The sequence below is a fragment of the Seriola aureovittata genome, chromosome 13 (genome assembly GCF_021018895.1).
Source record: "Seriola aureovittata isolate HTS-2021-v1 ecotype China chromosome 13, ASM2101889v1, whole genome shotgun sequence".
Taxonomy (NCBI): domain Eukaryota; kingdom Metazoa; phylum Chordata; class Actinopteri; order Carangiformes; family Carangidae; genus Seriola; species Seriola aureovittata.
This window is the reverse complement of record NC_079376.1, coordinates 7,276,508-7,302,618: the sequence shown is the minus strand read 5'-3', so window position 1 is coordinate 7,302,618 and position 26,111 is coordinate 7,276,508. Positions and strand designations below refer to the sequence as shown.

Genomic DNA, 26,111 nt, shown 5'->3' with positions numbered 1-26,111 from the left:
ACGACAACAGCGGGCTTCACACAGTGGGTCTTGCAGAGATGTAAGTGATACATGGTGTTCATCAACATGTTCCGTTCACACGTACCATCCACCTGGAGGCGGCGTGACTCATCTCAAATTAACTCTACATGTGTTGTCACATCAGATATGAACGAGTCAGAAATGATGCACAGTATTAATATGTCAGCACACAACAGGCACAATGCTATGGCTAAAGCTAGTATTTGTCTGCTTTAAGGTTCATTCCACCATAAGGGTGAAGTAAGTAAGAGTAAGGATAAAGTTCAGTATACAATTTTTGGTACAAAGATGGCCCTGATAATAAGTCACCGTATTTTGAAACACCAGTTGTTTTGAAATTGAGAAACATCTTTAACATCCTGTAAATGTTTTGTCACATTTAAATTAGAAAAAATACCCAAATTCCAGTGGAAATCTAAAAAAAAAAAAATTATCTCTCTGACACACATTTAATAGCAGCAAAACCAACCAATGACAATATGATTAAATTCCTTGAGTGTGTCAACCTAAAGCAGACACAGTGCTATGGATAAACACATGACTAATCTGTGTCAACATCCTATGTCCCATCATGAGGGTAGAGCCCAGTGGAATGTAGAAACACCATTCATTTTGTTTACAGTGTCTCTCAGGTATTTACAGTCGATGAAATGATACATTGGGTCATAACTAGAGGAGCTTATAATACACACACAATTAGTATAAACCTGAACTTCATTCTGAGGTTATGTTAAAGAGTCACAGCTTAAGCAGAGCTTAGTATGATTACTCACAGTATGGTGATATTTGCGGTACATGGCCATCCTCAGCAGCTTGTTCAAATAGTCTTCTAATTGCCTCTGTAGAAACACATACACTATGTTTTGGCCACTGTGAGTGTTTTAATGGCAGAAACCATGCATATAAACACACTAACATGCACACATAGAGACACACACATTCAGAGTGTTTATAAAGGACACATGTACTGGCAAGTAGTTCAGTACCATGGCAACAAGCGAGTGCCAGGAGATACTCCTTGCCATAAAGTTAAGACATAACAAGAGTGGATTTTCCAAACGGGAGAGACAGGCAAAGAGGCTGCAGACTCTGTTGCTGCGACGTACCCTCCTGCTGGAGACCTGCTCGTCTCGCACCAGCTCGTCTCCTCCTCCCCTCGGCAGGGAGGGCATCTCCCTCACCTCACTCTTCCTCATCGTCCTTCTCCTCACTGTGTGGCTGACACAGAGAACAGAGGGGAATTTAAATAGGAATATGCTTTTCCGGAGAGCTCTTGTCAAATCACCGTGTTTCCATACTCTAGTCCTCCAGTCTAACCCAGGTGTGTTATTGGCAAAATGTGGTCCTGCAGACACCCTTACAGGTGTATAGTTTCGACCAAAATGAAGGCAGAGTTTTAAGATGGGTGTGGTGCAACCCATAATCATTTAATAATGTGGTAATAACTATTGAGTACTAATGTTAAAATGTAGTAATAACTATTGAGTACTCATGTAATAGTAATAACTACTGAGTACTCATGTTATAACCACTGAGTACTCATGTAATAATGTAGTACTATAGTGAGTACTTGGGGGTTGAAACAGCAACATGTTGACAGGCATTGTGGTGTGATCCCATCTCAAGATGGTCTCTAGTTTCTCCCTGTTTGCGCTATTTATGCTAAGCTAAGCTAATGGCCTGGTAGCTCTAGCTTCATATTTAGCGTTCAGACATGAGAGCAGTATTGATCTTCTCGTCTAAATTCTGTAAATATAACACTGTTTTTAATGTTAGTCAATCACATTGTGTCTTTTTGCGTGAACTTGTATTAATCAATCCTTTTACAAAGTCACTTTGTAGAGACTGAAAAAGCTTTGGGTGAACTATTAAATTCTACTATTAACACATGGTTTTAGCAGATGTTTAGTGTAAGCTTTAAGCTAAGTCAATGCAATGTGGCATGTGCATTTGTGTGTACATCTAAACCTGAGTTTTGTTTGGCGTTTGTCCATGTGGGAATAAAAATCTATGTATGCGTGTAGGCGCCAACCTGCGCGAGGGCAGAGGTATCCTCATGAAGGTCTTGTACGTCCTCAGCTCTCTGTGCAGCTCCATGAAATGTTTCTCCTTCCTCTTTACCATCCAGGTAAACTCCCCGTGCTTCAGCTCAATCTTAAACACCGCTGGCAGAGACTAAAGAAACACACATACACATAGGGAGATGGGGAAATAGTGTGTGTGTTTGAGATAATCACAATGTATTTTTCAACACTGTGAGCAGCAGAAGCAGAGCAATGTAGAATGTGTTTTTCTGATTGTATAGGTGCGTGTGTGTGTGTGTGTGTGTGTGTGTGTGTGTGTGTGTGTGTGTGCAGCACCTTGTTGACACTCCTGTGGTGCGACAGGTTGAAGCGGTCCTGAGCTGTGGTGAATCTCTCCACCTCCAGGATCCGCGCAGTAATGGGCACAGTGGGGAGGTAAACCTTTGCACTGGCCTCCTTAAAGCCCACTGTGGCGTACACTGCTGAAAATGGGATACGACAGTCCCCTAGGAGAGAGAAGAAGAAGAAGAAGAAGAAGAAGAAGAAGAAGAAGAAGAAGAAGAAGAAGAAGAAGAAGAAGAAGAAGAAGAAGAAGAAGAGGAGAGGCGAGGGGTCAGTGTTGTTTTTTCTGTTTGTGCATGTAGGAGTTGTGCGGGATGCTTGGGAGCGAGTTGGCTGCATCGCTGAAAAGTCGGCCTTTTGTTCGAGACTTTCATGCTTTTCTAGTTCGCAGTGTTGGGTCAAATGTTTCTTGTTTATTCTTTGGTAAAGTTTGTGAGATCTAAATTATGTAAAGGAAAAATCCACACTCAAACTCTGTTCACTGTTAGATTCCAGTTTGGGAGCTCAGTTGAAATATTTTCTTGTTCGCCCGATTTCTATATGATCATACAATGTGAACCCTCTGTGTTTGCCTTGGCTACTACCTCTTTATTTCCTACATTTCCCAGAGACCCTGGGAACAACCCTAAGAGGACAGACTCAAAAATACTGGTTTGGGCTTATATCGCCATATAAACCTTGTGAATGAAGGATGAATCTGGATCATAGTCTGACAAATTAGGTTTCCTGTAAGTTTAGAGTTTGCATGATCTCACCAAATAAACTCTTTTCCATTGGAAGAACTGGCTCCTTTGTTTGGTTTCACTGTTTTTGAATGGTTTGCCAGGTGTTTTTCGGATTTATCGTTCTCAAAAATGATCACAAGGTCAGCATGTGTTTGGTTTGTTTATTGTTACATTTTGTTTAAGCTATTATCTTATTGTTGGGTGAAATTATTGTGAGATCACAGCCTACTATTTGAGTCGGACAGAAAATATGCAATCAAACACACCTATGTAGTTTCCATCATAGTCGGGCTCCTCTCCCTCCCCTATATCCAGCTCTCTGGTGTCCAAGCTTTCCACGAGGTCGGCCATCTTGATACCGTCGTGGACGTCCGGGGTCGCTATGGTGTCACAAACTTCAGAGTTCACCAGGTTGAGGCTACTGGTAGTTGGCTGAGCCGTACCCAGCATGATTAGCAGTCAGCCCCCAGAGCAGGGGGCACCTAGATAGAGGAGAGGACAGATGATGAAAATCTTCTAAATTAAAAACAGATTTCGGACATGTGCTGCTGTAAATGTCAACCTGAGAGTGTGTGGGTTTGCGTGTGTCTTTGTCTATGCTGAAAAATATGTGACTGTTTGGTGAGTGTACAAACACTCCCACAGACAGAGGGACTGTCAATTGACCTTTCCGTTGATCCTATACTGACCTCCAAGTGATGCTATACTGGCATGGTCATTTCATCATGACTGATTACAAAAGTCCCGGACATTCTTTCATAAGAGTCCCTTAAGGATCTCAAGTATGCAGGCTCTCTTTTGTAAGTTTTTTGTTTTTTTTGCCTTATGATATTGAAATTTGAAAGAGATAGGAAAGTTAGGGCAGACAGAGAGACACGGAATGGTAAATGGACTGCACTTGTATATTCTTATATTATTATTCTTATCTCACTCACACATTAATATAGCCACAGACTTTTCATGATCACGTGTGTCCAGCATTCAAGACACAGCAGCACTAGTATGGAAACATCCAACAGGTGACAGAAAGGAGATGTTGTTGCCTATTCTATAATCATAGCCTATATCTAACTTAAAGGTTCATGAGAAAGATAGTAAATAGCTATGGATCACTATTCCCATGTACATGTACGTACCAACAAAGAACAACATACAGCACATAAGGATGAGTGACAAGTTACAGTAAAAAAAACAACATAAAGTCTGACTCAGGGACCTGTTCTGGGACCAGCAAAGTTTTCAGAACAGGTTTCATGCTCCAGGCTCTTTTGCTATATTAGAGGGAAGAACATCATTCTTCCATAACAGCTTTGCTGATGCTGGTGGAGAACATTGCCTCACACAGTGGTCCAGAATCTCCCACAGGTGTACAACCTGCTTGAGATGTAGTGACTGCACAGACCACACAGCATGATGATTCATATCACTTTTGTGCTGATAAAACAATATACCCTGTTGGGAGGCATCTACATTTGTTACGTCTCTCCACCTGTCACTTTGATCTAACACTCAAAACGATAGTCGTGTTTATTATTCCCATAAGCCATAAACTGTTTTGAATAATAGTCCATTCAGTATTCTGTCAGTAATATTTTACAAAGCTGTTAATTTTGATATTTTAAGAAATAAATTTTTGAAAAAAAAAAAAAATCAGATTCTTCTCATATAACAGTGGCAGGTATGAGACATGTCTCCACATCAGCAACAAAAGGAACACCGTCTCATGCCCTCATGTTTTGTTTTCTTCAACCATATCTGGCCTTGGTGCAGCACTTCACCTGTGTGTTTGTTCTATAGTCTGAGGAAGGTCGTATGTCAGACAGTTAGAGGGTTGGAGAGACTGTGAATAAATTATTCTCACTCATACTCTAACATAAGTAGCACCTTAAACTGTGATGTGACTACTCCCTCCTTGAGACAGACGTTGAGGTCTGTTAGTTTGATAGTGACAGATAGCAACTGAATCAAGTTCTTCTGCCGTTCAGTGATTCAGTGAATGATTCTGTGCCTCCTAAACATTACAGAGGTCTTGCACAACCAAACCCACATCCACCCTCCCAACGCAGCACCAATGAATGACATGGGAAATTGATTTCCTAATTAACCATGTGTCAGTCACTGTTGTAGTTCGTGGCCTGCAGAGTCAGATAATGACAAAGTAACTGTCTGACTAGAATTCACATGTTCATTACTGATACATGCAGGAATTCAGATCATGAGTCTAATGACTTATGATGGACTCACACACTATCTTCTTCTTTATAAAAGACACTGAGAAAATATTCAGTCCATTGCTGCTGCTCAACACTGTCCACTTCATTTTTGACTTTGAGGTCATTAGACAAACAGTGACTGACTGACAAGCAGTTTTTGTGTAACTGTGACAGTGACACTCTAAACCTCAGTGTTACAAAATAATTTTTTAAAAACACATGAGAACATGTCTCACAAACACACACATAAACTCACTTCTGGAATCTCTCAGTTTATTGTGCGCTCCACCAGAGCAGCTGATTATGGACGAGAAGTCATATCTAATCCACTCATCCAGATCACAGGCTTATACATTCATTCATCTGTAAACTCTCTGCTCTTTGACTGAGGTTTGAAAAAAAAACGTTATGGTTATGACACCTCGGTCAATCGTAACTTCAAAGTTTGTGGTATTTTGTAATCGCTGTGTGAGGAGGTCAGCTGACTGACGGCATCCATGGCAATGCAAGTTGTTGATGAAGCTGGTTGGTGTTGTCGATGTAATTTGCATGTACGAATTAAATAAAAAAAAAAACACATGCACCTACACCTGTGTCATGCTACACTAACGTCGCACTAGTTATAGTGCTCGTGCATGACACAAAGACTAAACACGATACACGCAGTACACAGCACATACAGTCAAAATACTCAGTTCTCTGTTTTAGTTTCTCTTTTACTTAAAACACGGCTGGGAACATCAGCTCAGTTTTATAAACAAGACATCAAGAACCTGTTAAACCTGAAAAATGACACTTCTCATGTGTTTGCTCCAACTTTATTTTAGCCCCAGCAGCAGCCGTCCGTAATATCCTGCATTACTAAGACGGGCACAGGCAGGGTGTGGAAAATAGCAGTAACACACAGTATTATGCATTTTACATTTCCACTCTTTCAAGTGCAGGATGCCTTCCAGTAAAAAAGGAAAAATCCCATACAACAAGCAGTACGCCCTTTACTCATAGAAGAACACCCACTCTCATGTGGACCATTAACAAACCTCCCTGTGAGTCAAGAGAAAGTAGAAAAGAACTAAAGACTTGGGAGGAAAGGAGAGAAAGACAGCAGTTGCATCAGCTGACAGACTCTGACAGAAGATTTCATCAAACAGCAGTTTTGCTATGACTGGAATTTTCTACATTTCATGCACTCCCTCATTGCTGTGCATCACTGTGGATTGTTTTCCTTCCCTCTGTCATGTGACTCCCCTACTTTTCCTTAATCCTTGTGGAAAAAAACTCTCCCTCTGCTGTATTTTAAAATAGTAATCAGTCCAGGACGAAATGCTAGTCTCTCATATTGTTTTAAAAATTGGCTTGACTGGGTTGTGATTAACATTACTCCAGAGGGTGTGTAAAAAAAAATATATATATATATATATTTTGGAGAGGAAAACATTCAAAGTGATGTGTGTGTTTACAAGCAGTGCAGATGCCCCCCTGCTATTAATCCCATGCATTCCAAAGTGTCTTCATTAGCATGAAAAGATGAGCAGAGCTTGGTCAGATATGTAAACATCAGACAGCATCCTGACAAAACACAGACAGACAGAAAGCTGTCATTCATTAAATAAACACACAAACGGGACAGAACACAAAAGGATTTACAGGATACGTGACCTAAAGAGTCAGAGATGGATTAAAGAAAATCCACAAAGAAAAAAAAGAGGGCAGTTTCTTTTTCTCTTGGTTTAAAGTTAGCAGGGAGGAGAGGCAGGAAAGGATGAGTTTTTGGTGAGTCATCAGATTCGTACACTGTTTTTCTATGAGGCAAGTTGGGGCAGGAGCAACACATGAACACAAGACAATTGTTTCTGTACAGTCTGTGAAAGCAAAACAAATGACACACACCAAGACTCACACGGGTTTACAGCTGACTACCTTCCACTGACAACATTCATTTAAGGTGCAAGGTGAACTATATATTTAATCTATTTCAGTTTAACTTCAATCTGAAACCTTTTGTGTGTGACCCCATCTTAAAAAAAATTAAAAAAAACACTGCTCAAGTGAGAAAGAAGAAATTACCTTCTTTCCCTGCAAAAGTGCTAAATTCCTCTGTTTGCTGCTAAAAATGTTTATGACAAGTAACAGCACAGCCACAGATAACAGCTTGACAGTAAACATTCCCACTCTGCTGAACAAGATCCAACACGCTCACACAGTCAGAGGAGTCACCAGCGTCACCAGCTGCCTGAAGTGACTGAGTGTCTGTCTGTCTGTTTCCACTCGTCCATGTGAAACTATTTGGTCTTTTCATTCATTCATTTTCTCATTCTGTTCTTTTTTTTCCTGGATAAGGATGCTCATATAAAAGTTTGATAGCTGATTCCAAGTCATGGCCATTAGTGTTAATCATTTAAGGAACAGTATAATAATTATAATACACACATATAATCAAATATAATTTAACTGGCTCTTTTATGTTTTCAGAATTCAGTTATTTTGTAGTTACTGTGCAAACAGTATTGTGCCGCCCATATTTCAGGAAATTCCTTGAAACCACTTATGAAATCATTATTTTCACATTCCCAAACAGAGCATGTTTTTTTTTCCAGTGCTGAGTCAGCACTGGCTCTAAAGAGCTCATTTTGCTGTAACATTTGTGCAGGAGGACAACAGTTTAGGAAAAGCTGTTTCACACAGCTAAAGTGGTGCGATGTCGGAATTTGTCCGTGCTCAAAGTATATATAGTGTACATTTTTTTCCCTATTGGCCTTTAGAGTCAAACAACTCTAGGGATATTTAAATGTTAAAGCGTGCAAGTTACATGATGCTATCAAGAACTGTTTGCTAGTTAGTATCTAAAAAATCAAGACCATGGAGCTTTGCAGCAATCTGTGCATCAATGTTTACATCTTATATTACAGTTATAGGATGTAAACATTGATGCACATTAATTTATTAATTCCTAGAAGAAGAGAAAGCAGCCAATCAAAGCAAAATGTAAATTAAAATGTTGAAAACAAAAGGTACATTTTTGCTTCGGGTCATAAAAAATTGCACCAGATGCATCACTTTCATTAAATTGAAGAATGCACATTGGTTGAACTTTTGTGCAGAGTGCGTGTGATCTTAGATTCCAGCACAAGTATTTATGACAGTGCGGTTATTTCCCTGGTCTAAGAATACTCATGACCCACGACAGGCTTGACCCACACAGAGGTTAACTGCAGAGGAACTGGGTTCCTGAATGTGGTTTGAATTTCTGCGTGTGTGGACTCACATGTCAGACATATGCACACGTACACATGCACAAGCTGTATCCATATAACCCGATAGGGGAGAGCACAGAGAAGCCCCGGACGCAATGGAACAAGGGGTTTGCAGGAGTTATCTCTCTACTCCATTCAAATGGAACACTGCCTGCTTCCTGCTTCCTGTCCTGTTGTCATGGCGATAGTTTTAAAAGCCAGCAAGCTGCCTTTATACAAATATCAACAGCAGCAGCTATGAGTGTCCGCCTCTCCTTTGATGTGCTAGCATCCCTCTTAAATGTCAATTAGTTGGAATCAATGTGCTGTGAGATCATAGATGAAGAAATGAAGGAATGTTGAGTGGGAGAAGAGACGCGGAGGTTTGGGAGAGTTTGGCAGACAGAGAAAAAAATGATGGCATAATAAAAGTAAAGTGGGAACTTTTCTTGTCAACATGTGACATGTGGGAAATTTAGTCTCTCGCCACAGATCCATTAAATACAGTACATATTGCCACAGTTGTCATCCAGGGGCCAACCATCATTAATTCGAATATGAGAGAATTCATAACTGGGGATATGAATTTAACTCAAATTAAAAGTTTTTGAGATTGGCGTGTGTCCTACTGGAGGACAGAGAAAGTTTGCTCCCAACTTCTAACAAAGCTCCCTTTCTAAAGGTTAATAAGATTTGATTAATGGTATTATTCATGGTTTATACATCATTTAATAATGCTTCAAAGATCAATTACATGCCAATAACAGGGACTAACTTTCAGTTTCCTGGTTGTGAGAAATCTCTCTGACTGGTGTTCTCCCCCAGCAGAATCCTTCAGTTCATTAAGATACACTGCGCCAATGGACTATTTGAACTCTGACCTTCTGGGAAGCACTGCAGAGCATCTGGAACAAAATCCATTTATTTCCAACAATTAAAGGGGCTATTTGTAAATTTTCTCTGCCGCCGAACATGGTTTCTTGCTGGGAAAGGGTGGTTGTAATTGTCGCTTAAACAAGAGCTTCGGCCATTGTTGTGTTTACAAGAGAAGAAGTTATAATATGCCCTCCAAGGAGCGCTGTTCTTCAGGGCAGATGAGAGGCTACAGTGAGTCATTAAAAGTGAAAAGTGATAAGACAGTCTGAGGCTAGCTGGTTAGCATGCTAGAGACGTGATAGAGACAAGAGTTAACATTGCCGTTGCTTTCCACAGCTGTAGACAGCTCTTGCCAAGTAAAGGAACGAAGTTTAATGTTGAAATACAAGAAGTCTGAAACCACTCTCATGTCTCTTTGTTAAAAATGGAGCTACTGCCAGCAGCTTGTTAGCTTAGTGTAACGTAGCACAAAGACTTCAAACAAGCCTCTGGAAATAGTGGAAATTTGCCTGTTTGCTTAGGCAGACTAGATATTAAGATAGAGCCAGGAGGCAGTTCCCTTAGCTTAGCATAAAGGCTAAGTCGGCTTTGTACAATACTTCTGCCAACTGGTAAGTCTAAATATCACTAATTAACACCTTATATTTTGTTACACTGAAGTGTAAAACAACAATTCTTTGTTTTACAGGGGGTTATATGCCAGATTATTTCTTGGTTCAAAGCAGTTTCCAGGCAACAGGTGGAGGCTGCCTTCAGTCGTGTGATTTTTACACTTTGGTTTTTGAACAAAGTAAACATACAGGATGTGTTGATTAGTGAACTTTACAGGCACAGGTAGATGGATTTGATAACCACTGGTACTAAGCTAATCAGCTGCGTGTGGTAGCTTCACATTTAACGGACAGTTCAAACTTTCAGCTATCAAGCAAATAAACATACTGTATTTCCCAAAATGATTAACTACCTTTAATTTACATTTACAACTAAAGACTTTTATTTTTTAAAGAATTTTTATTTAGGGGAAAAAAATTATATTAACTTGTTAATGTTTCCGATTACAGATGATATACTCACTTTTGCTGTTGGCCTATTAGAAATTACATCAACATATTATAACTTCAGACTTGATGATTTGTTGAAAGTTTTAAATTAATAGCTTAGTTATTACACATTTTATAATTAATCTTTAAAGCAGTAGTTAATGATTTATGAACAAGTCATTTGTTGCAATTCATAAATGTGGGCTTATTAGAAAGATCAATATCAGTATCATAATTTAAGATTAAAGGTTAAAAATTACTCTAGGTTACACAGTATTGATTGTGGTTAATCATCATTGTGGTTAATCCACAATCAATACAACATACAGTTGATTCATTCATCTTTCACACCCATCAGAAGAAGGAATGTTGGTTTTTGTTCAGTGAAATACCATCATGAGGCTATGTTGCATTTACTGTCCCTACTTTGGTTCCATTAACCCTCCTGAGATTTATTATGACATCAAACACTTCCCTATGTGGTTTTAAAATAAGAGAAGATGAGAAAATAGTTTGTCCATGTTTTTTCCGGCAGAGCCTCTTGTAGTCTTGTTTCTGCAGCACTGCAAGGACCCTGAAGGACACACGGGAAGGAAGACAGGGTCACAGTGACCATGTGTTATCTGCTACTAGAAAAGAAAAATCTGCATCCCTTATCAGTTGTGTTGATGCTGCCGTCCTGAATTAAATTTAGCTCAGAGGTTTATGTCTTGCAGCCAAAAGTTTGATTTACTGCCAAACATTTGTGACCTCTGCATCCTGGTGGTAGAGGGGTCTTAAGGTGGACACACACACTACATATTCGTTTTTCATATTAGGGTAACTCATACAGCACATTAACTTTCACTCTCAGTCTTAGTATGTCATTCTTATTTCTCTGCAATTCACACGTACCACTCTCAACTGCTTATTTTAATCAAGCATTTCACATGGACATTCAGTAATCACACAGGAAGCAACCTCTGCATTTCCTCACCTGACTCTAAACAGAATAGAATGTTAAGGAGCCACAATATGCAAAGGAATGAATTTAGATGATGATATAATTTTATTATTGACAAAACTTGTGTTCTGTGCAAGACAAAGTCTAAAAATTAATCAAATTTTGTCTGTTCTTACTGGACAAAATTTATTATTTTATACATCACTGATTATTTTATGAGTGAATTTGCATTCATTTGCAAAGTACATTGTGTTATAAATCAATATACACTACATCATACAGTCCTAAACACGTCCTAAACACATAACTGCCCTTCATCAGTGATCATCTGCATGGAATTTGTCATAGCCGCTTCTTTTATCCAAAAAGTGTAATCTAAAAATGGATGTACGGTTATCTCTAGCTTTCTTAAATGGCGTCTAAATCTATCTCCATCTGGATTTGCTTCCAACACGTGTTTGAAAAGTGCCAGATTATTGAAGAGAACATTGGAGGCGAACCAAACATCTATGTCAACATCAGCAGAGGTGCTGTCACTGATTACCCATTGAGTGTAAGGAAAAATAGATAACTTGTGAGATGCATCGTCTATTTCTGGATGTGTGATGACAAAGCTTGACATTTACAAAGCGCTGCCGCAAACACAGTGGATGGTTCATCATTTTAACAACGCCATACACACGTGTAAACATCAACTTTGCAGAATAGACTGCCACTCACACCCGCCGATGAATACACATTCGCACACATACATGCAGTACAATAAAGACAACATAAACATAGCTTAACATTTGCAGATCGAGTGGTGCCAAGCTCCTTATGGCGCCGATGGCATGACAAAAGAGAGAGAGAGAGAGAGAGAGAGAGAGAGAGAAGATAGAGGGAGGACGGGAGAGAGAAGCAATGAGAGAGGTCTGTGACACCTCTCTTTCTCTGCCCACACTAAAGCTGCCTATTATCTAATCCTTCACACCATGGATGGGGTGGGGTGGGGGTGGGGGGCAGGGATGGTCAGAGAGGCAGAGAAAGCAAGACATACAGGAGATGCCAGAAAAAGAGAGAGCGCAATCGTCATCATCACCAGAGTGGCGTTCTGCTGGCGGTAACACAAGGCATCATTGTACTGAAGGAGTGAGGGAACTGCTCTCTCTCCCTATTTCAGCCAAGCCTGACTCGGCCCTTCCAGGGCAGCCAAGTTTGAGCCTGGAAATGACCAAACTATAACTTGTGTCCAGACCACTAAATGACTCTGACTCACCACGAGGACAGTAGCAGGACAGGGAGTACGGAGAACAGTCCGTTCATCTAAGTGACCACCTCCAGGGCTACAGCACAAAGCCATGAAGGTAGTTTTTGTTTGATTTTTAACCAGGTGTTGAGATACCTGTCTACTGCCGCCCCAGTACAATGAAGTGGAATGGAATTTTGTTTGTGATGGCAATAAAATTCAACAGCTGCATGTCTGTCCACAAACAATGTACCATTTCACCCACAGACCAGGCTGTGAAGAGGTTCAACTAGAACTACATGAATACTTTTGACAGTGTGTATTGTGGATTAGCCAAAGTCACCAGGTTATTGTTCATAGTTGAGTTGAGCTGTTGAAATTTTTTAATATAATTTTTCAATCATGTGAGCACCACAAACAAAATTCCATTGATCTCGATTGATTTGACAGATATTTTTACAATCTGGACAAATCCAACACAAGCCATTTTGGGTGAAGCAACCCTTTCAAGGTTGCAAGAAGGTACTGTCACCTGCTTGTCCTGGACTTCAACACCTGGGAATTCATAACACAGGACATGAATTGAAAAAAGCCAGGCAATAAGATGGCTTAGCATCAGGATTAGACACGCAGGCCAATGAGTGCCAAATGGCACAAAGGAATTTTTCTCCATGTAAATAAATCAGTTCTATTTTTGAATCTGAAGGACCTCTTCTCTATTCTACAGTCGGTGGAGAGGTTTTTCCGTTGACGACAGCAGCAGAACAGTACCATCTAACTTTAATTAGACGTAAGCCTCTAAACTTTTCCATAGAGTTATTGTTGAGAAAGCATCGAGAAAGTCTGTTCCTGTCACGGATTTGGCGTATGAACCGTGCATCCTTTAAATATTAGCCATGAGCAGTGTTATGAGGCAGACTGACAATGAACAGCGTGCTGTTGTACAATCCTAAGCATATACTTTGAATTACCCACAAACCTCATAGGGTCAAAAACTGAGACTCTAGTCTGCATCTGGAATAGATTCACAGCACTAAATGTGTCTGCCAGGCTAGAAATATTTCAAATCCTTCCAATCCTTCCTGAGAACACTGCAATAAAGTTAAACTCTTGTTATGTAACTTTATGTCTTTAACTTCTATATAACAGTACGTGACTGTGGACTAAAATTCCTCGACTTTGCTTTTCTCCATCATCCAGCTTAATTATTGAATGAAACTGGTCGGTACATTTAACACACACTTGAAGCCTGAGGCAGGAATAACGGAAATAAAGGTTGCTGTACAGTACACGTGTATGTTGGCACCACAACAGAAAAGAACTGAGGTCGGGGACATGTGCTACTGCCACTGCAAGCCGGAGGTCAGTATCATGGGTATCAGTTTCAAAGACAACAGAAGAAGAGAGTAGGGCTGCAAAATATCTCCAGTCTTCCCAAGACATTCCAGCTGGAGCAACTAACTTTCACAACAGGGTGGGAGAAAGGGGAGCAACAGGCCAGCACACACACACACCCACACACACACACACCTGTACACTCTTAAACAACAGGTAACACAACACTTGTTGCACTATTTCATTTTGAAAAACTATACACCCTCAAGTGAAGGATCAAGCGACTCGTCTCCACAGAGACAACCAGTGACAAGGATAAACAGGGACAGCTACACCTTGTTGTCATGCTGAATACATATTTGCTATATGCAGCAAGACAACTGCATTCAGCTTCCTACATAATGCAAACACATAATTACAGCAGGCTAAGTATAAAGACAAACTCAAACATAGACTGTACATTCTTCTCCATAATCCCACTAACAACCCAAAACCAAGGGGGGGGGGGGTCACAGAGGCACATATCTCTCCCCCAGCCCATGGACGCAAATAGTACAGAGCAGACACAGAGAGACAAGCAGAGGGGGAGAGGAAGACATTACCAACCTGCTCTTTCTGTGGACGTGCAGCCCACATGTTGTCTGATCAATCCACTTGGCTTCACTTAAATGGAGAGCAACACTAACACACACACAAAGACGCAGCAGCAGCAGACAGCTCGCTCTGTGCCTCTTCTGGTCTGTAAGTCTCTTAAGTGTGGCTGAGAAAAAACTAACAGTGAACTCTCTCAAACTCCTCAGGAAAGGAGGAGGTGGGTGTCTCTGAAACTCTAGACCAACCACAGAAAGCGGCTCCTCCCACAGACTTTTCTCATTGGACAAAAAAGGAAAAAAAAGTGCCGGACTTTTGGTGAAGTGGGAGGAGTCACCCTGGGGTGAAAACACGGACACCGGTCCGCCTTTCATCTCATCATTTCATACTTTCTCTTGTTTTGTCTAAATTCTCTGTTCACCTACACTATTGTTTCTCCAGCTATATCATTCAGTCTTTATCCATTTGCACATGTAATAAACAATAACAACAATTAGCAAATACAATTAGCAAAAAATGAAATCAAATGATTATGCTTGTAAAAAAAAAAAACAATAAACATGGGTTTGTGAGAAAAGAGAAAGAGAAAAAGAAAAAAACAATAACAGCAAGAAATTGATTTAGTTGTATGTTCACTCAAAGCTGTGTGTACACAGGTTTCTGCTGAAAGAGCTCTACCTAATGAAATGTTCTGTTTTATCACACCTGTAGCGCTGAGGCATTTATTGCTCTGGCAGCCAAGGCAAAAAAACAAAACAAAACAAAACATGTAGCCAAGTACAAAATGAAATGATCTCTCCCTCCATCTTGTGGATGAATGGATGTACTGCGCCCGAACACAATCACACACACTTGGCTGTCAAAAGTGTGTGCGTCCATGTGTACCACTATGACACGGACTTTACCCTCTAATCATGCTACCACACCCTGGATCTATAGTTCAGACAAAATCACACAGAACAGATCAAACACAGAGACGAACTTGTGTGAAAACGGTTCACAATGACCAAACAGAGAAATTGCTCCCAACACTAAAATCTAGCTGTGACATTTCAGTGAAGATACACAGTGCTGCTGTTACTTGCTAATGTCCCTGAAAAACAGTCCAATTTTGGCATTTTGTTTCTGTAAATAGCGTCGGATATCAGCTTGTTGTTTGGCTATTATTGTCATTACCACAGCTCTTATGAGCACAGGCCTGCAGATGATTACACAGCACAGATGTCAGAAGGTTAGGCAAAAAGAAAAAAAGGCCTATCACCAAAATACACACTAACACGCACAAACACACCCACGCAATACAGTCTGGAGACACGTACGACCACAGACAGGTACAGATACATACCAGATGTGATGAAAATGTCTCACAGAGGCTGTGAAAGGCAAACTGTCCTGACAAATGTCCTGTTTGTGTTCGTTCAACCAACTCTGTCTCTCGCTTTCTCTCTCTCTCCTTCTCTCCCTCTCAGTTCCGCTCTCATCATGATTCCACGGTCATAAACATAGTGGTATCTGCGGGTAAACACAGCGCAAAGGGCAGAGAGATAACAATATTTGAAGCACTGGGATCACATCAGTGCAATGAAAATAATAATGTATTGCAACTCTAATTGTGAGGAGATGCACATTGATACTGAAACTGGCCACTTGCTTTGCCAGCAAGGCCTCCAGCAAGCTGTCAATCTTATACAGAATAATGCCGTCAATGCTGCTAATAAAGCTAATTTAACCTCTTTTCATTTCCTGGAATGAATCAGTTTTGATGCTCAATCATTGAAATAATTGAGTTTTTTATCCCACAGAAATAAGGCAGTGGTTAAACTGATTCAAAATGGAGGAAAAGAGTGACAGATAAACTAACGCAAGTCCTCATTCTCAGTAACACCTTGAGGGAATATCTTCAAATTTGGTACAAACATTCACTTGGACTCAAGGACGAACTGGTTAGATTTTGGTGGTTAAAGCTCAAGGTAACAGTGACCTCACAAAACAAGATTTTGACCTTGTGAATGCAATATCTTGGGATCTCTTAAGGGAATCCATTCAAATTTGGCATGCACCCCTAGCCTTGTGTAATTTAAACATGTAAACCCGCACTTCATCTCTGTAAATTAAACTCTACAGCAGGTGGGATTTTACACATATTGCTAATTGTTGCAAACACTCATTAAAACAGGAATAGCGTGAACTCTTCAAAAGCCACAGCATGGCCTCAGCTGTCCTCATCCTGCAGGGGCCAAATTGAAGCCTTGAATTAAATCTGCGCTCCAGACTGGCTATAATGCAATTTAATTCTTTGTGACTGTGGAATTAAACAGTTCTGTCTGGGCAGAGTGCAGTTCTGAGATATCATCGAAGATGTGATCTCCCAACGGGCAAAAACTGTCTAACCTTTCTAAAGCTTAACCCCAAATGGCTCTTTAAAAAAAATGCATTATGCAGACAACTTTGAGAAGCATAACCCTGATAGGATCTTGTAATTTTATGCCCATGACTAAATTGATCCCTATGGGAAAACAGTAATTTCACTCTCCTTTCAGGATCTTCTGCAAAACTGCACTTCTGGATTGCAGCTATGACAATTTTGAATCTCACCCGCAGCCACTGGGGAAGGTTTCTGGGAGTGGGGGGGTCACTGCTCCCTCTTCCTCTGCACTGTGCTCTCTGAGACACTTGGTAACCTCAAGTCACTGTCCTAATAGCACCTGTAGGTGGCGTTGCAGCACTGACTCACTGTAGACCCCCACAGCATCCTCCTCCCTTGAGCCGCACCACTTCACCTGTATATGATGTTTTGCGCACTGGGAGTCAGGATCCACACACTGGATATGCACCATAACTAGAGGAGCGGATTTAGAGAGCAGGGGTGAATTTCTCTGTCATTCTCAACCACTTTATTTCACTTAAATCTTTCGAGGTCCTATCTGCATGATTATGTTGACAATGCGTCGTTCCTTCGTGGTTCTTGTGACTTTTACAAAACTGTTTCCGTTCCGTCACACAGTCCTATTTGTTTTCACGGTGGTTGTTGTTTATCCGTTTGTGTTTGGCTGAGTTTTGAGCTCCGGTGGCCCTCCCAGGACAGATGTTCACTGCTGCAGCCGCATCATTACGACCCTGCCTCTGACTCACCATCACTGTTATTGTTTTTGCCTGACGTGCAAACGCAGGGACGCGCTGCTGGTGATGGGAACTCTTTGGGACTCTTTGGCGCATGAAGGATCATCATGTTTCATTTTTCCCCAAAGCGGCTGGTAACTATCACAAACAGAAAGGATGAGGGAGATAACTTGTGCTTAAGTTGTCATAGATAATAGATGTTTATGCTGTGATTTTGTTTTTCTTCCTGCTGCATCTATTTCGTTTGGAATACACCTCCGTGCTAAATTGGCTGGTTTACAAACATCCAGCATGTAACCTACTCTTCAAGTAAGTACTTTTCGGTGCCAAACATTGTTGGGACACTTCAGAATGCGTGTTGCAGTGGATCATTTTGGATCGACCTAAAACAGACTCATTTTGTGCTAGATTCTGGAGAGGACTATCCGCTCCCTGGAGAATCTCAGACATCCTCTGTGAGCACAGAATTTTAATTAAGACTCATTTCACCTTCACTGTGAACGGGGGCTACACGAGACTGTTCGCAACGCGTGCAAGGATCTGGGTTTTACGCACGGCTGTCATTACCTCTGCAACTCAGACAGTGATGATGGGAGGAAAGGGCAGCGTCAGGGGGCATGAGGAGTCCCAGACCCGGGGTGCCTTTACCTCTATGGGCCAGGCGCGGCCCCGTGAATAACCGCGAGGCGACAGCATGCCCTCTTGGCTCAACCACTCGGAGTGCATCTCCCATAACTGCAGCTGGGAGGAGATCAACGACACCACAAGGAATGATGACCCTGTCCTGCCTCCTCTCAATTATTACTCAATCCCACTCCTCACTGGCATCACCATCGCCTGCACGCTGTTGTTTCTGGTCGGGATGACCGGGAATGTCATGACCATCTTGGTGGTCAGTAAGTACCGGGACATGCGCACCACCACCAACTTATACTTGTGTAGCATGGCTGTATCAGACCTGCTCATCTTCCTCTGTATGCCGCTGGACCTCTACCGCATGTGGAGGTACAGGCCATGGCGCCTTGGAGACGTGCTCTGCAAGCTCTTTCAGTTCGTGTCAGAGTCATGCACCTACTCCACTATACTGAGCATCACCGCGCTGTCAGTGGAGCGCTACCTGGCGATCTGTTTCCCGCTGCGCGCCAAGGCTGTAGTTACAAAAAGGCGGGTGCGCGCCCTCATTCTTCTACTATGGACAGTGTCTCTTTTGAGCGCCGGGCCCGTGTTTGTGATGGTGGGGGTGGAGCGGGATAGCATGGGACCACTAAATATGAGTTCGGGAAAGAATGAGACTGGCTCCTCTCTGGAGGGCGAGGACACCCGGGAGTGTAAGATGACGCACTACGCCGTGGAGTCAGGTCTGATGGGGGCCATGGTGTGGTTGAGCTCCGTTTTCTTCTTCATGCCGGTGTTCTGTCTCACGGTGCTCTACAGCCTCATAGGCCGCCGGCTGTGGCAGAGACACCGAGAAACAAACATCAGCTCCCGTGTGGCTCACAGGGACAAGAGCAACAGACAGACCATCAAGATGCTGGGTAAGTTTGGAGAACGCGCACATTACGCACAGTGCATAACTTGGTTCAGGCTCTATTTGTCAACAAATGAAAAGATGGATCAACTAATGAGTAAGCCAATGTCTGGATTTCAACTTTAGTCCTTAAAGTACATTCATGAAAATAACAGAGGAAGAATGTTTACATCTAAACTTATAGAAAAGCGCTTTTGCCTTATTCATAACAACGTTTGCATCCATTTACTTCTTTATCCCTCTCTGTCCACCCCACTATCTCCTTTTCATCCTTCCCCTCATCTTTACCTGCTCATCTTCTTTCTCCCCCTCCTCCACCAGTGGTGGTGGTGCTGGCCTTTGTCCTCTGCTGGCTGCCGTTCCATGTAGGTCGCTACCTGCAGTTCCGCTCGCTGGACGCTCCATCCCCGCTGCTGTCGGTGTTGTCCGAGTACTGCAGCTTGGTGTCGGTGGTCCTCTTCTACCTGAGTGCCGCCATCAACCCCATCCTCTATAACACGATGTCATGGAAATACCGGGGCGCAGCGGCGCGCCTCTTCGGCCTCACCTACAGCCAGCCACCACGTGGGCGCACAGCCAGCACCATGAAGGGAGACGGCTCGAACGGCTGGACGGAGTCCACAGTCAGCTTCTAAACACACTGCACGACGGTGTGATATGATTTTATTTATGTTATCAAAGGTTGAGAACACCGACCTAAAAGCCATTATGTCAATCAGGCTGAGGAAAAACGTGCAAAACTGTGCACGTGAGCGCAACATCTGACTGAGACAAAAAGAACCAGGGGATGAACCACAAGAAGCTGCAAGCTTCCATCTCCTTTTGTCAACATGCATCAATAGAACTTCGATTTTTCTTTTTCAAACACTTGGATTATTTCAGCAAGTGGCATCCACGATTCATACGACTTCACTCAGCAGCATTTAAAAATCATGCCTGGTGGAGCGCAAAAATACACACTAGCCTGAAGTGCTTATATTGATCCAAATGTGAACAAACAACAGGGGAGCACAGGCCCCTATACCCACATATGTATAAATATCATAGACATTTACAATTGCCTTATATTGTATTCATATTCTGGATGACAAAGAAAGCACTGTAGAACTTGTGGCACTGCTCTGTTCTCCTGTAGAGAGGTGCAGTGCGTGTGTGCGTGTGTGTGCGTGAGTGCGTGCATCAGAGAGAGTATTTGCATGTGTGTATTGTGTGCCAGGTGTCATGCTGTTGGATGTGATGCATGTAATTAGTTGGAGAGAGTGTGAAGATGTAAAAACACTTACTGTTACTGTTATTCATTTCTGACATGTTCAGCGCCCTCCTGTATCTTGGAGATTCAAGTCCATGCTGTGTTGATGCTGCCAGCAAGAGTCAGTGGAGCTGGTGGACAGTCCCTGAAGTGACAAGGATTAATGTATACTTCACAGCAGTGATTGATTTTTTTGGTGATTGTGAGACATTTTACAGAGTGCAAACATTTCCAAGATGCACAAGTCTCTAATTTGTGTGATTATCATTCTTTCAAGTTGCAGGTCTCTTGTTTCAGCTGCTAAATAAATCATCCAAGACAAAAAAAAAACACAATGAGTCTCTGAGAAGGCACAACAGTGCCAATTAATCAGTAAGGAAATAAGGAAAGGAAAGCTGCTTTCTGTTACTGTAAACATCAACATCACCGGCCATAAACACCTCAGCTTTCTCAGGCTCGTGAACTGTGCACCACTGAAACATTGTTGATTTTCTAACATCAGTATCTATATGTTTCAGCCATCTCAGGTGTACCGATGTAGGTAAGCTTGATGCAACACACAGAAAAGGGCCTTTTCTGCTTTTTGGAGCTGCGTGGGGACAATGTGCCAATCTGTGGATCCCGTCATACAAAACATAAAGCAGATCTGTCTCATTGGTTATGCTGCTTGAATCAATATCTAACTTTGAATTTCATCAAAACAGTGAGGAAGTAACTTTTCATTTTTCACCATTCACACCTTCTTCACAGTACGGGCGCAGTGTGTTACTGCCCCGTGGATCACAGTGTTCTTTGGCACGTATTGTTCTCCACTCCCAAAACTGTTCAGCATGAACAGGCAGAGTGACTTCTTCAATGGTTAAATCAAACACGCACAATGTAAATTGTATAATGTATCTCTTGTGTATCTTATTGATTTGCTAATGAAGGACACGGTGTGAAACTTCTGGCCTAACATATCCCTAGGTCCTCGGCCTGAGTCTGGCCCATATACTTCCACATTTGGGCAGATTGGCAGTTATCCTCTGGTATTGCCTGACAGTGCACCAGAACTGGTCCAGATGTGGAAGTAGCATCTTACAATCATGCTGTGTATGGGCCAGATTTGGGCCGTGGGACCCAGGCGTATAATGGTCCAGAATAAAACGAGCATGTGGCCCAAGTATGGGCCGGATTTATTTTGCTACCTGGGTGAGACTGTTTGGGTGCCCAATGGAAAGAATTTTCATGGGTGATTAAACAGTGCATGCCGGTGTGTGAGCTGAAATAGAAAGAAATGTGCCAAAGGTCCCAACCTTGACAAAATATTACAACAAAGTTCTGCAAGAACATTTTTAAAACAACCATGTTTGATGATGCAACAGATAAAAATATAAAATAAAAGTGACTGAATTTTGTAATTTGTGCATCATGCACCCTTTTGGACAAAGAGGATCAGTGAACTGTCTTTAAGTGATGATGTTATGCTTGCTTTAAATTGTAAATAGTAATGCTTTGTAATGCTGTACACTCAATGCTGTGCCCTCAGGTGGTTTCAGCAGTCCTAATCACCGCAGCAGCCTCCACCAGTCTGCACTGGATTTCAAAACGTGGCCTCCAGGCTCTGAAGAATGTATCTCTGTTAATGAATGTTTCTGACTGTACATACCGATGTCATGACATAATATTTGTGAATCTACAGGATATGTATTGATTATTTTTCTTTACTTTATTCTTTTTTGAAAATGTCTGTGAATATCTCCTGTTGGGTTATGTATCTTGTAAAGTCTTGTAAAAGTAAAAAAAAAAAAGGAAAAACTCACCTCCTCTTTGCTTTTCTTTTATAAACAATATTTCTATTCTTTATGCAAGCTGACACACACTTGACTCAGCTGTCTCCAACAGGTATGAGATGCAAACTGCAATCAAAGCAATCAGTTTGCAAAACTAACAAACCACTTAAAACTACTCTTCCACCCACATCAGAGTGAACTGAGAGACACATAGCACTCCTCGGTTAGAGCCTGCAATCTTCTCCCCATGTGACCCTGCTATACCCCATTTCACTGGATAATGTTAGCCATAGCATTGCACAACACCAGTCAGTGTACTGTAATATATACACAGAGACAGTCACCTCAGCTGGCCTTATATAATTTGCTGACCTTAGACCCCTCAAAGGTCACCCCAGGTACTTGATTAAAACACCTAGTAAGTCTGAAACGCCCTGAGTACAAGATGTTGAGCAGAAGGTTGTCAATGTCTGTGGGAAAACAAGACAAAGGATAGAGAAGAATGTGTGAATGTGAGCTACAGTATATCGGCAGAGAGCACTGAAAGTATAAAATCCCAAGGTAATAAAGGAGACAGTAAATTTAAAAAATATAAACTTATTAAAAAAAAACTTCTCATTTAAGTTAGTGGGTGGATGACAGGTGATGAAAGTATTAAGAGGTGTGAAAGAACAGGGATGAGAACGAGAAGTTCCCATTAAAAAAAAAGTTTCATGAAAACAGACAATAAAACAAAAGGTGAAAGAAGAGAGGTTTAATCAGTGAGTCAGACATCTTGACAGTTTATTTCGATGTGGGCTGTGCAGTATAGAGTGAATAAATGACTGAAGAAGAGAATAAATTTAGACAAAAAGGAAGAGGGTGGGATTGAGGATCTCCATCTTTATGTACATGCGGCAGCATTTTTATTTGGTATACTAGCTGGTACCACTTATAGCTGGTTGCTAACTGGTACTAGCTGTTGTCCAAATAGAGGCATGCATGCACACCTTGCAAAGCAAGCCTTTGATTTAATTTTAGAATGACATTCGCAAGCAAGTCTCTACCTCCAGAGTATGTTTTTCTGCTGTATTACTTCATGATTTACACACAATAGTTAGTAATGTGGGGGGGGGTTCATTTAAAAGGATTGATGTAATTCCTGCATTCCACATTTTCATTTGTCACCTCTGACATTTAATAGACATTTTAATGGAACACACAACTGTTTAACATTGTGTTAATCTATGGATTCTCTATGATGTCTAGCTTTAGGGAAAGATAATACAGACCTGTGTCCTTGGGCACAGGAATAATATTTATGACATTTAAACCTTCCAGTCAAAATTGCTTTCAAATGAATGAGCTTCTGTTTATGAACGTTGTCATTATTATTTATTAGTAACTTGAACTTCGTGCACAGCTGCTGTTGGACTTATACTTACAGTTGACTTTCATTTACAGCTGCAGTTTATTGTTTTTTGCTGCTGCTTGTGGACTTCATGCTAGTTTATTCTATGTCCATGACAATGTGAGTTCTCATGTTGTGTAAATGTGTCTTTTAATAAAAGAGCATGTAATGTAATCTGATTCCATCTTACATCTAAGAGAAGGGCCGCATGGGGAAAATAGCAGGAAAATAACAAACTTCAACGTCAACAAACGTTATTCAGGCCCACAAACAGTAATGGCACGTGGGGTGTACTTCAGGCTTGGTTGTGAGTGGTTGGACTCGGCCCACCAGTCAACCCGCACTTCAGTCGGATCTCCCGGCGCACAACCAGTGGAGTCTTCGCCAGAATAATTTAAATAACAGCACAAGAAAAGTAAACTGGGGAACAAACGAACGCAGAAAGATTTCATACCTGTGACAGTTCTGGAAATCAGGTGAACAGGAAACGGGGCGTGCAGGGAAGAACCAGAGGTGCGCACAGCTGTCTGTTTTTATTCACTGCGCACATACGGGACTTTCGGCCGAAAACGCGCCAACGTGGATTTAAATACGGAAGACAAAAACGCTCTGACTACCGTCCACGGTCAAAACACTCTGTAACATCCAACAGGCTGTTATATCTTGTTTGCAAGAAGAAAAAAAATCAACTGTCCGGTACCGGAGGTAAATCCGACAGCGTTGTCTGTAGTCACTACTCTGTGGTCTGGAGCAGTTTCCCGCCAGCTGCACCATCTGATTGGTTTCATGTACACATGCTATTCAGATCTGCAAGTTACTTTAGCTTCGAGGTTAGCGATAGTTTTTCTCTCGCTCTCTTGCTCGGTGTATCTTGGAACAACAGATGAACTGGTTCATCAGAGTGAGGCGATTTTGTAACTTCAGTTTAGAGGATCGTGATGTTTACAACTTCAGTGATGTTTACAACTTCAGTGATGTCTGCTATCTTACTTTAGACACACAACTCTGCTCGCTAACCGTAGCTGCTTTAGTCTGTGACCTTCTATATACACAATAGCCTTCAGTGTTGATAGGATATAACTCGTGAGGAATGGCCAATCAGATGATGCAGTGGGAGTGGTGACTACAGACAAGCAGAGGCTGCATTAGAGCCAAAGTAACACATGTTAAAATTAATGTATTTTCTAGCAAGCACAGTCTGCAGCAAAGCCTGAGCTGCATTGTTGACCATCACAGTGCATTTTGCCTCCATCTGTGTCTTTACTCCTTCTGTTATGTTTATTGGTGGTTGGTGTGCCACCTTGTGGTAGCAACTTCTGGTTAAAGTGTGGTGCCTTCTGCATACACACATACTCAAGCTCACATATATCCATACTCAAGCACATACATACATTCTCACACATACCCTCATACTCATACACATTTATGAATATATAGCATATGCATGTACATGCATAACTATATATATATATATATATATGCATGATAGTATGCATTTATGTGCAAGTGTTTAGTACCAGTATATATGTAAGTGCAAGTGAAGTATTCAGTTTTGGCCTAGATGACTTCTCATACATCATTGTATTTTATATTCTAAGCATACATTTATAGTAATTACTCTAAAAGCAATCAAAATATGTTTTCTATGCAATCAATGTCTTTGTTTTAATTTGAGTGTGAGTAATCAATGTGTAATGTGGGCCAAGAACATGAAAATGGAAATTTATTGTAGAAAAACACTTTATTCCTTTTTTCAGAAATAGGGATTTGTATTTGTAAAAAAAAAAAAAAAAAAAAAAGAATGATTAAAATCTGAATAAATGGCATTAGTGGTGAGGTAACACAAAGACATTGTGGAAAAAGTGCATTTGTCAATTTTTGTGTAAGTGTAAGGCAGAAAACCGTAAGACCTGGTGCTCAAAGTTCCTACACAGTGTGTGACACTGAAGTTACAAATAGAACTTTTAACATATATTGCGCACAGTGGGACTTTCTGAGCTCAGACAAATACATTTTGTTAACACACAAATTATATTTTGAAGAAAAAATATTTTTGAGCAAATAGCTGAGCAAACAAATGTATTCTGTGCTCAGTAAATGTATTTCTCCATTTGCTATTATCCACATAGTCGCACAATATTAATGTCCCTCACTCAGTTTTATTCAGTTGCTCTCTCCCAGATCTCTGCTCTGTGTGCTCGCCCACAGAATGTCTCCCTTGTGCTCTCACCATATCCTCTCTGGCCGCATTCAACTCTGCTGTACGCTTGCTCAACATTGCGCAGCGTTACAATGTGCCACAAAATCAGCCAATCACTTGGGAAAAAGTAATCCTGATTGGCTGTTTCATCACCAATCAGGTTGCTTGTACCGTAATCCCTGCTCTCTCTTTCCCAGGCTTTCCTGTCTGTGTCACTGTAGCCATCTGAATAAAGACAGAAATGCCCAAAATATGATAATAAAAAGACGCTAAATCAAGTG

The 26,111-nt window shown here is 41.3% G+C and overlaps 2 protein-coding genes across 2 annotated transcripts in view; one reads left to right on the top strand and one right to left on the bottom strand.

Annotated features, from left to right (window-relative positions):
- Nucleotides 1-14,741, bottom strand: part of pld1a (phospholipase D1a) — a 31,177-nt gene extending 16,436 nt beyond the window's left edge. The window contains exons 1-6 of the mRNA XM_056393379.1: nucleotides 14,587-14,741; nucleotides 3,379-3,594; nucleotides 2,382-2,551; nucleotides 2,054-2,196; nucleotides 1,128-1,239; nucleotides 795-860 (exon numbers count right to left, since the gene is read on the bottom strand). Coding sequence (XP_056249354.1) covers nucleotides 795-860; nucleotides 1,128-1,239; nucleotides 2,054-2,196; nucleotides 2,382-2,551; nucleotides 3,379-3,562 — 675 coding nt within the window. The 5' untranslated portion in view covers nucleotides 3,563-3,594; nucleotides 14,587-14,741. The remainder of the gene's footprint in view (nucleotides 1-794; nucleotides 861-1,127; nucleotides 1,240-2,053; nucleotides 2,197-2,381; nucleotides 2,552-3,378; nucleotides 3,595-14,586) is intronic.
- A 2,676-nt stretch (nucleotides 14,742-17,417) lies between these two features.
- ghsra (growth hormone secretagogue receptor a) lies at nucleotides 17,418-20,356 on the top strand. The gene is made up of 2 exons (XM_056392757.1): nucleotides 17,418-19,226; nucleotides 19,541-20,356. Exons 1-2 carry the CDS (start codon nucleotides 18,386-18,388, stop codon nucleotides 19,852-19,854), a joined length of 1,155 nt encoding a protein of 384 aa, XP_056248732.1. The 5' UTR covers nucleotides 17,418-18,385; the 3' UTR covers nucleotides 19,855-20,356.
- Nucleotides 20,357-26,111: the final 5,755 nt, after the last annotated feature.

Excerpts from the sequence above, each read along its gene's own strand:
- ghsra (XM_056392757.1), top strand. The coding sequence starts at position 18,386 with ATGCCCTCTTGGCTCAACCACTCGGAGTGCATCTCCCATAACTGCAGC. Across the intron at positions 19,227-19,540 it reads ACAGACCATCAAGATGCTGG|TGGTGGTGGTGCTGGCCTTT; the intron begins GTAAGTTTGGAG and ends CTCCTCCACCAG.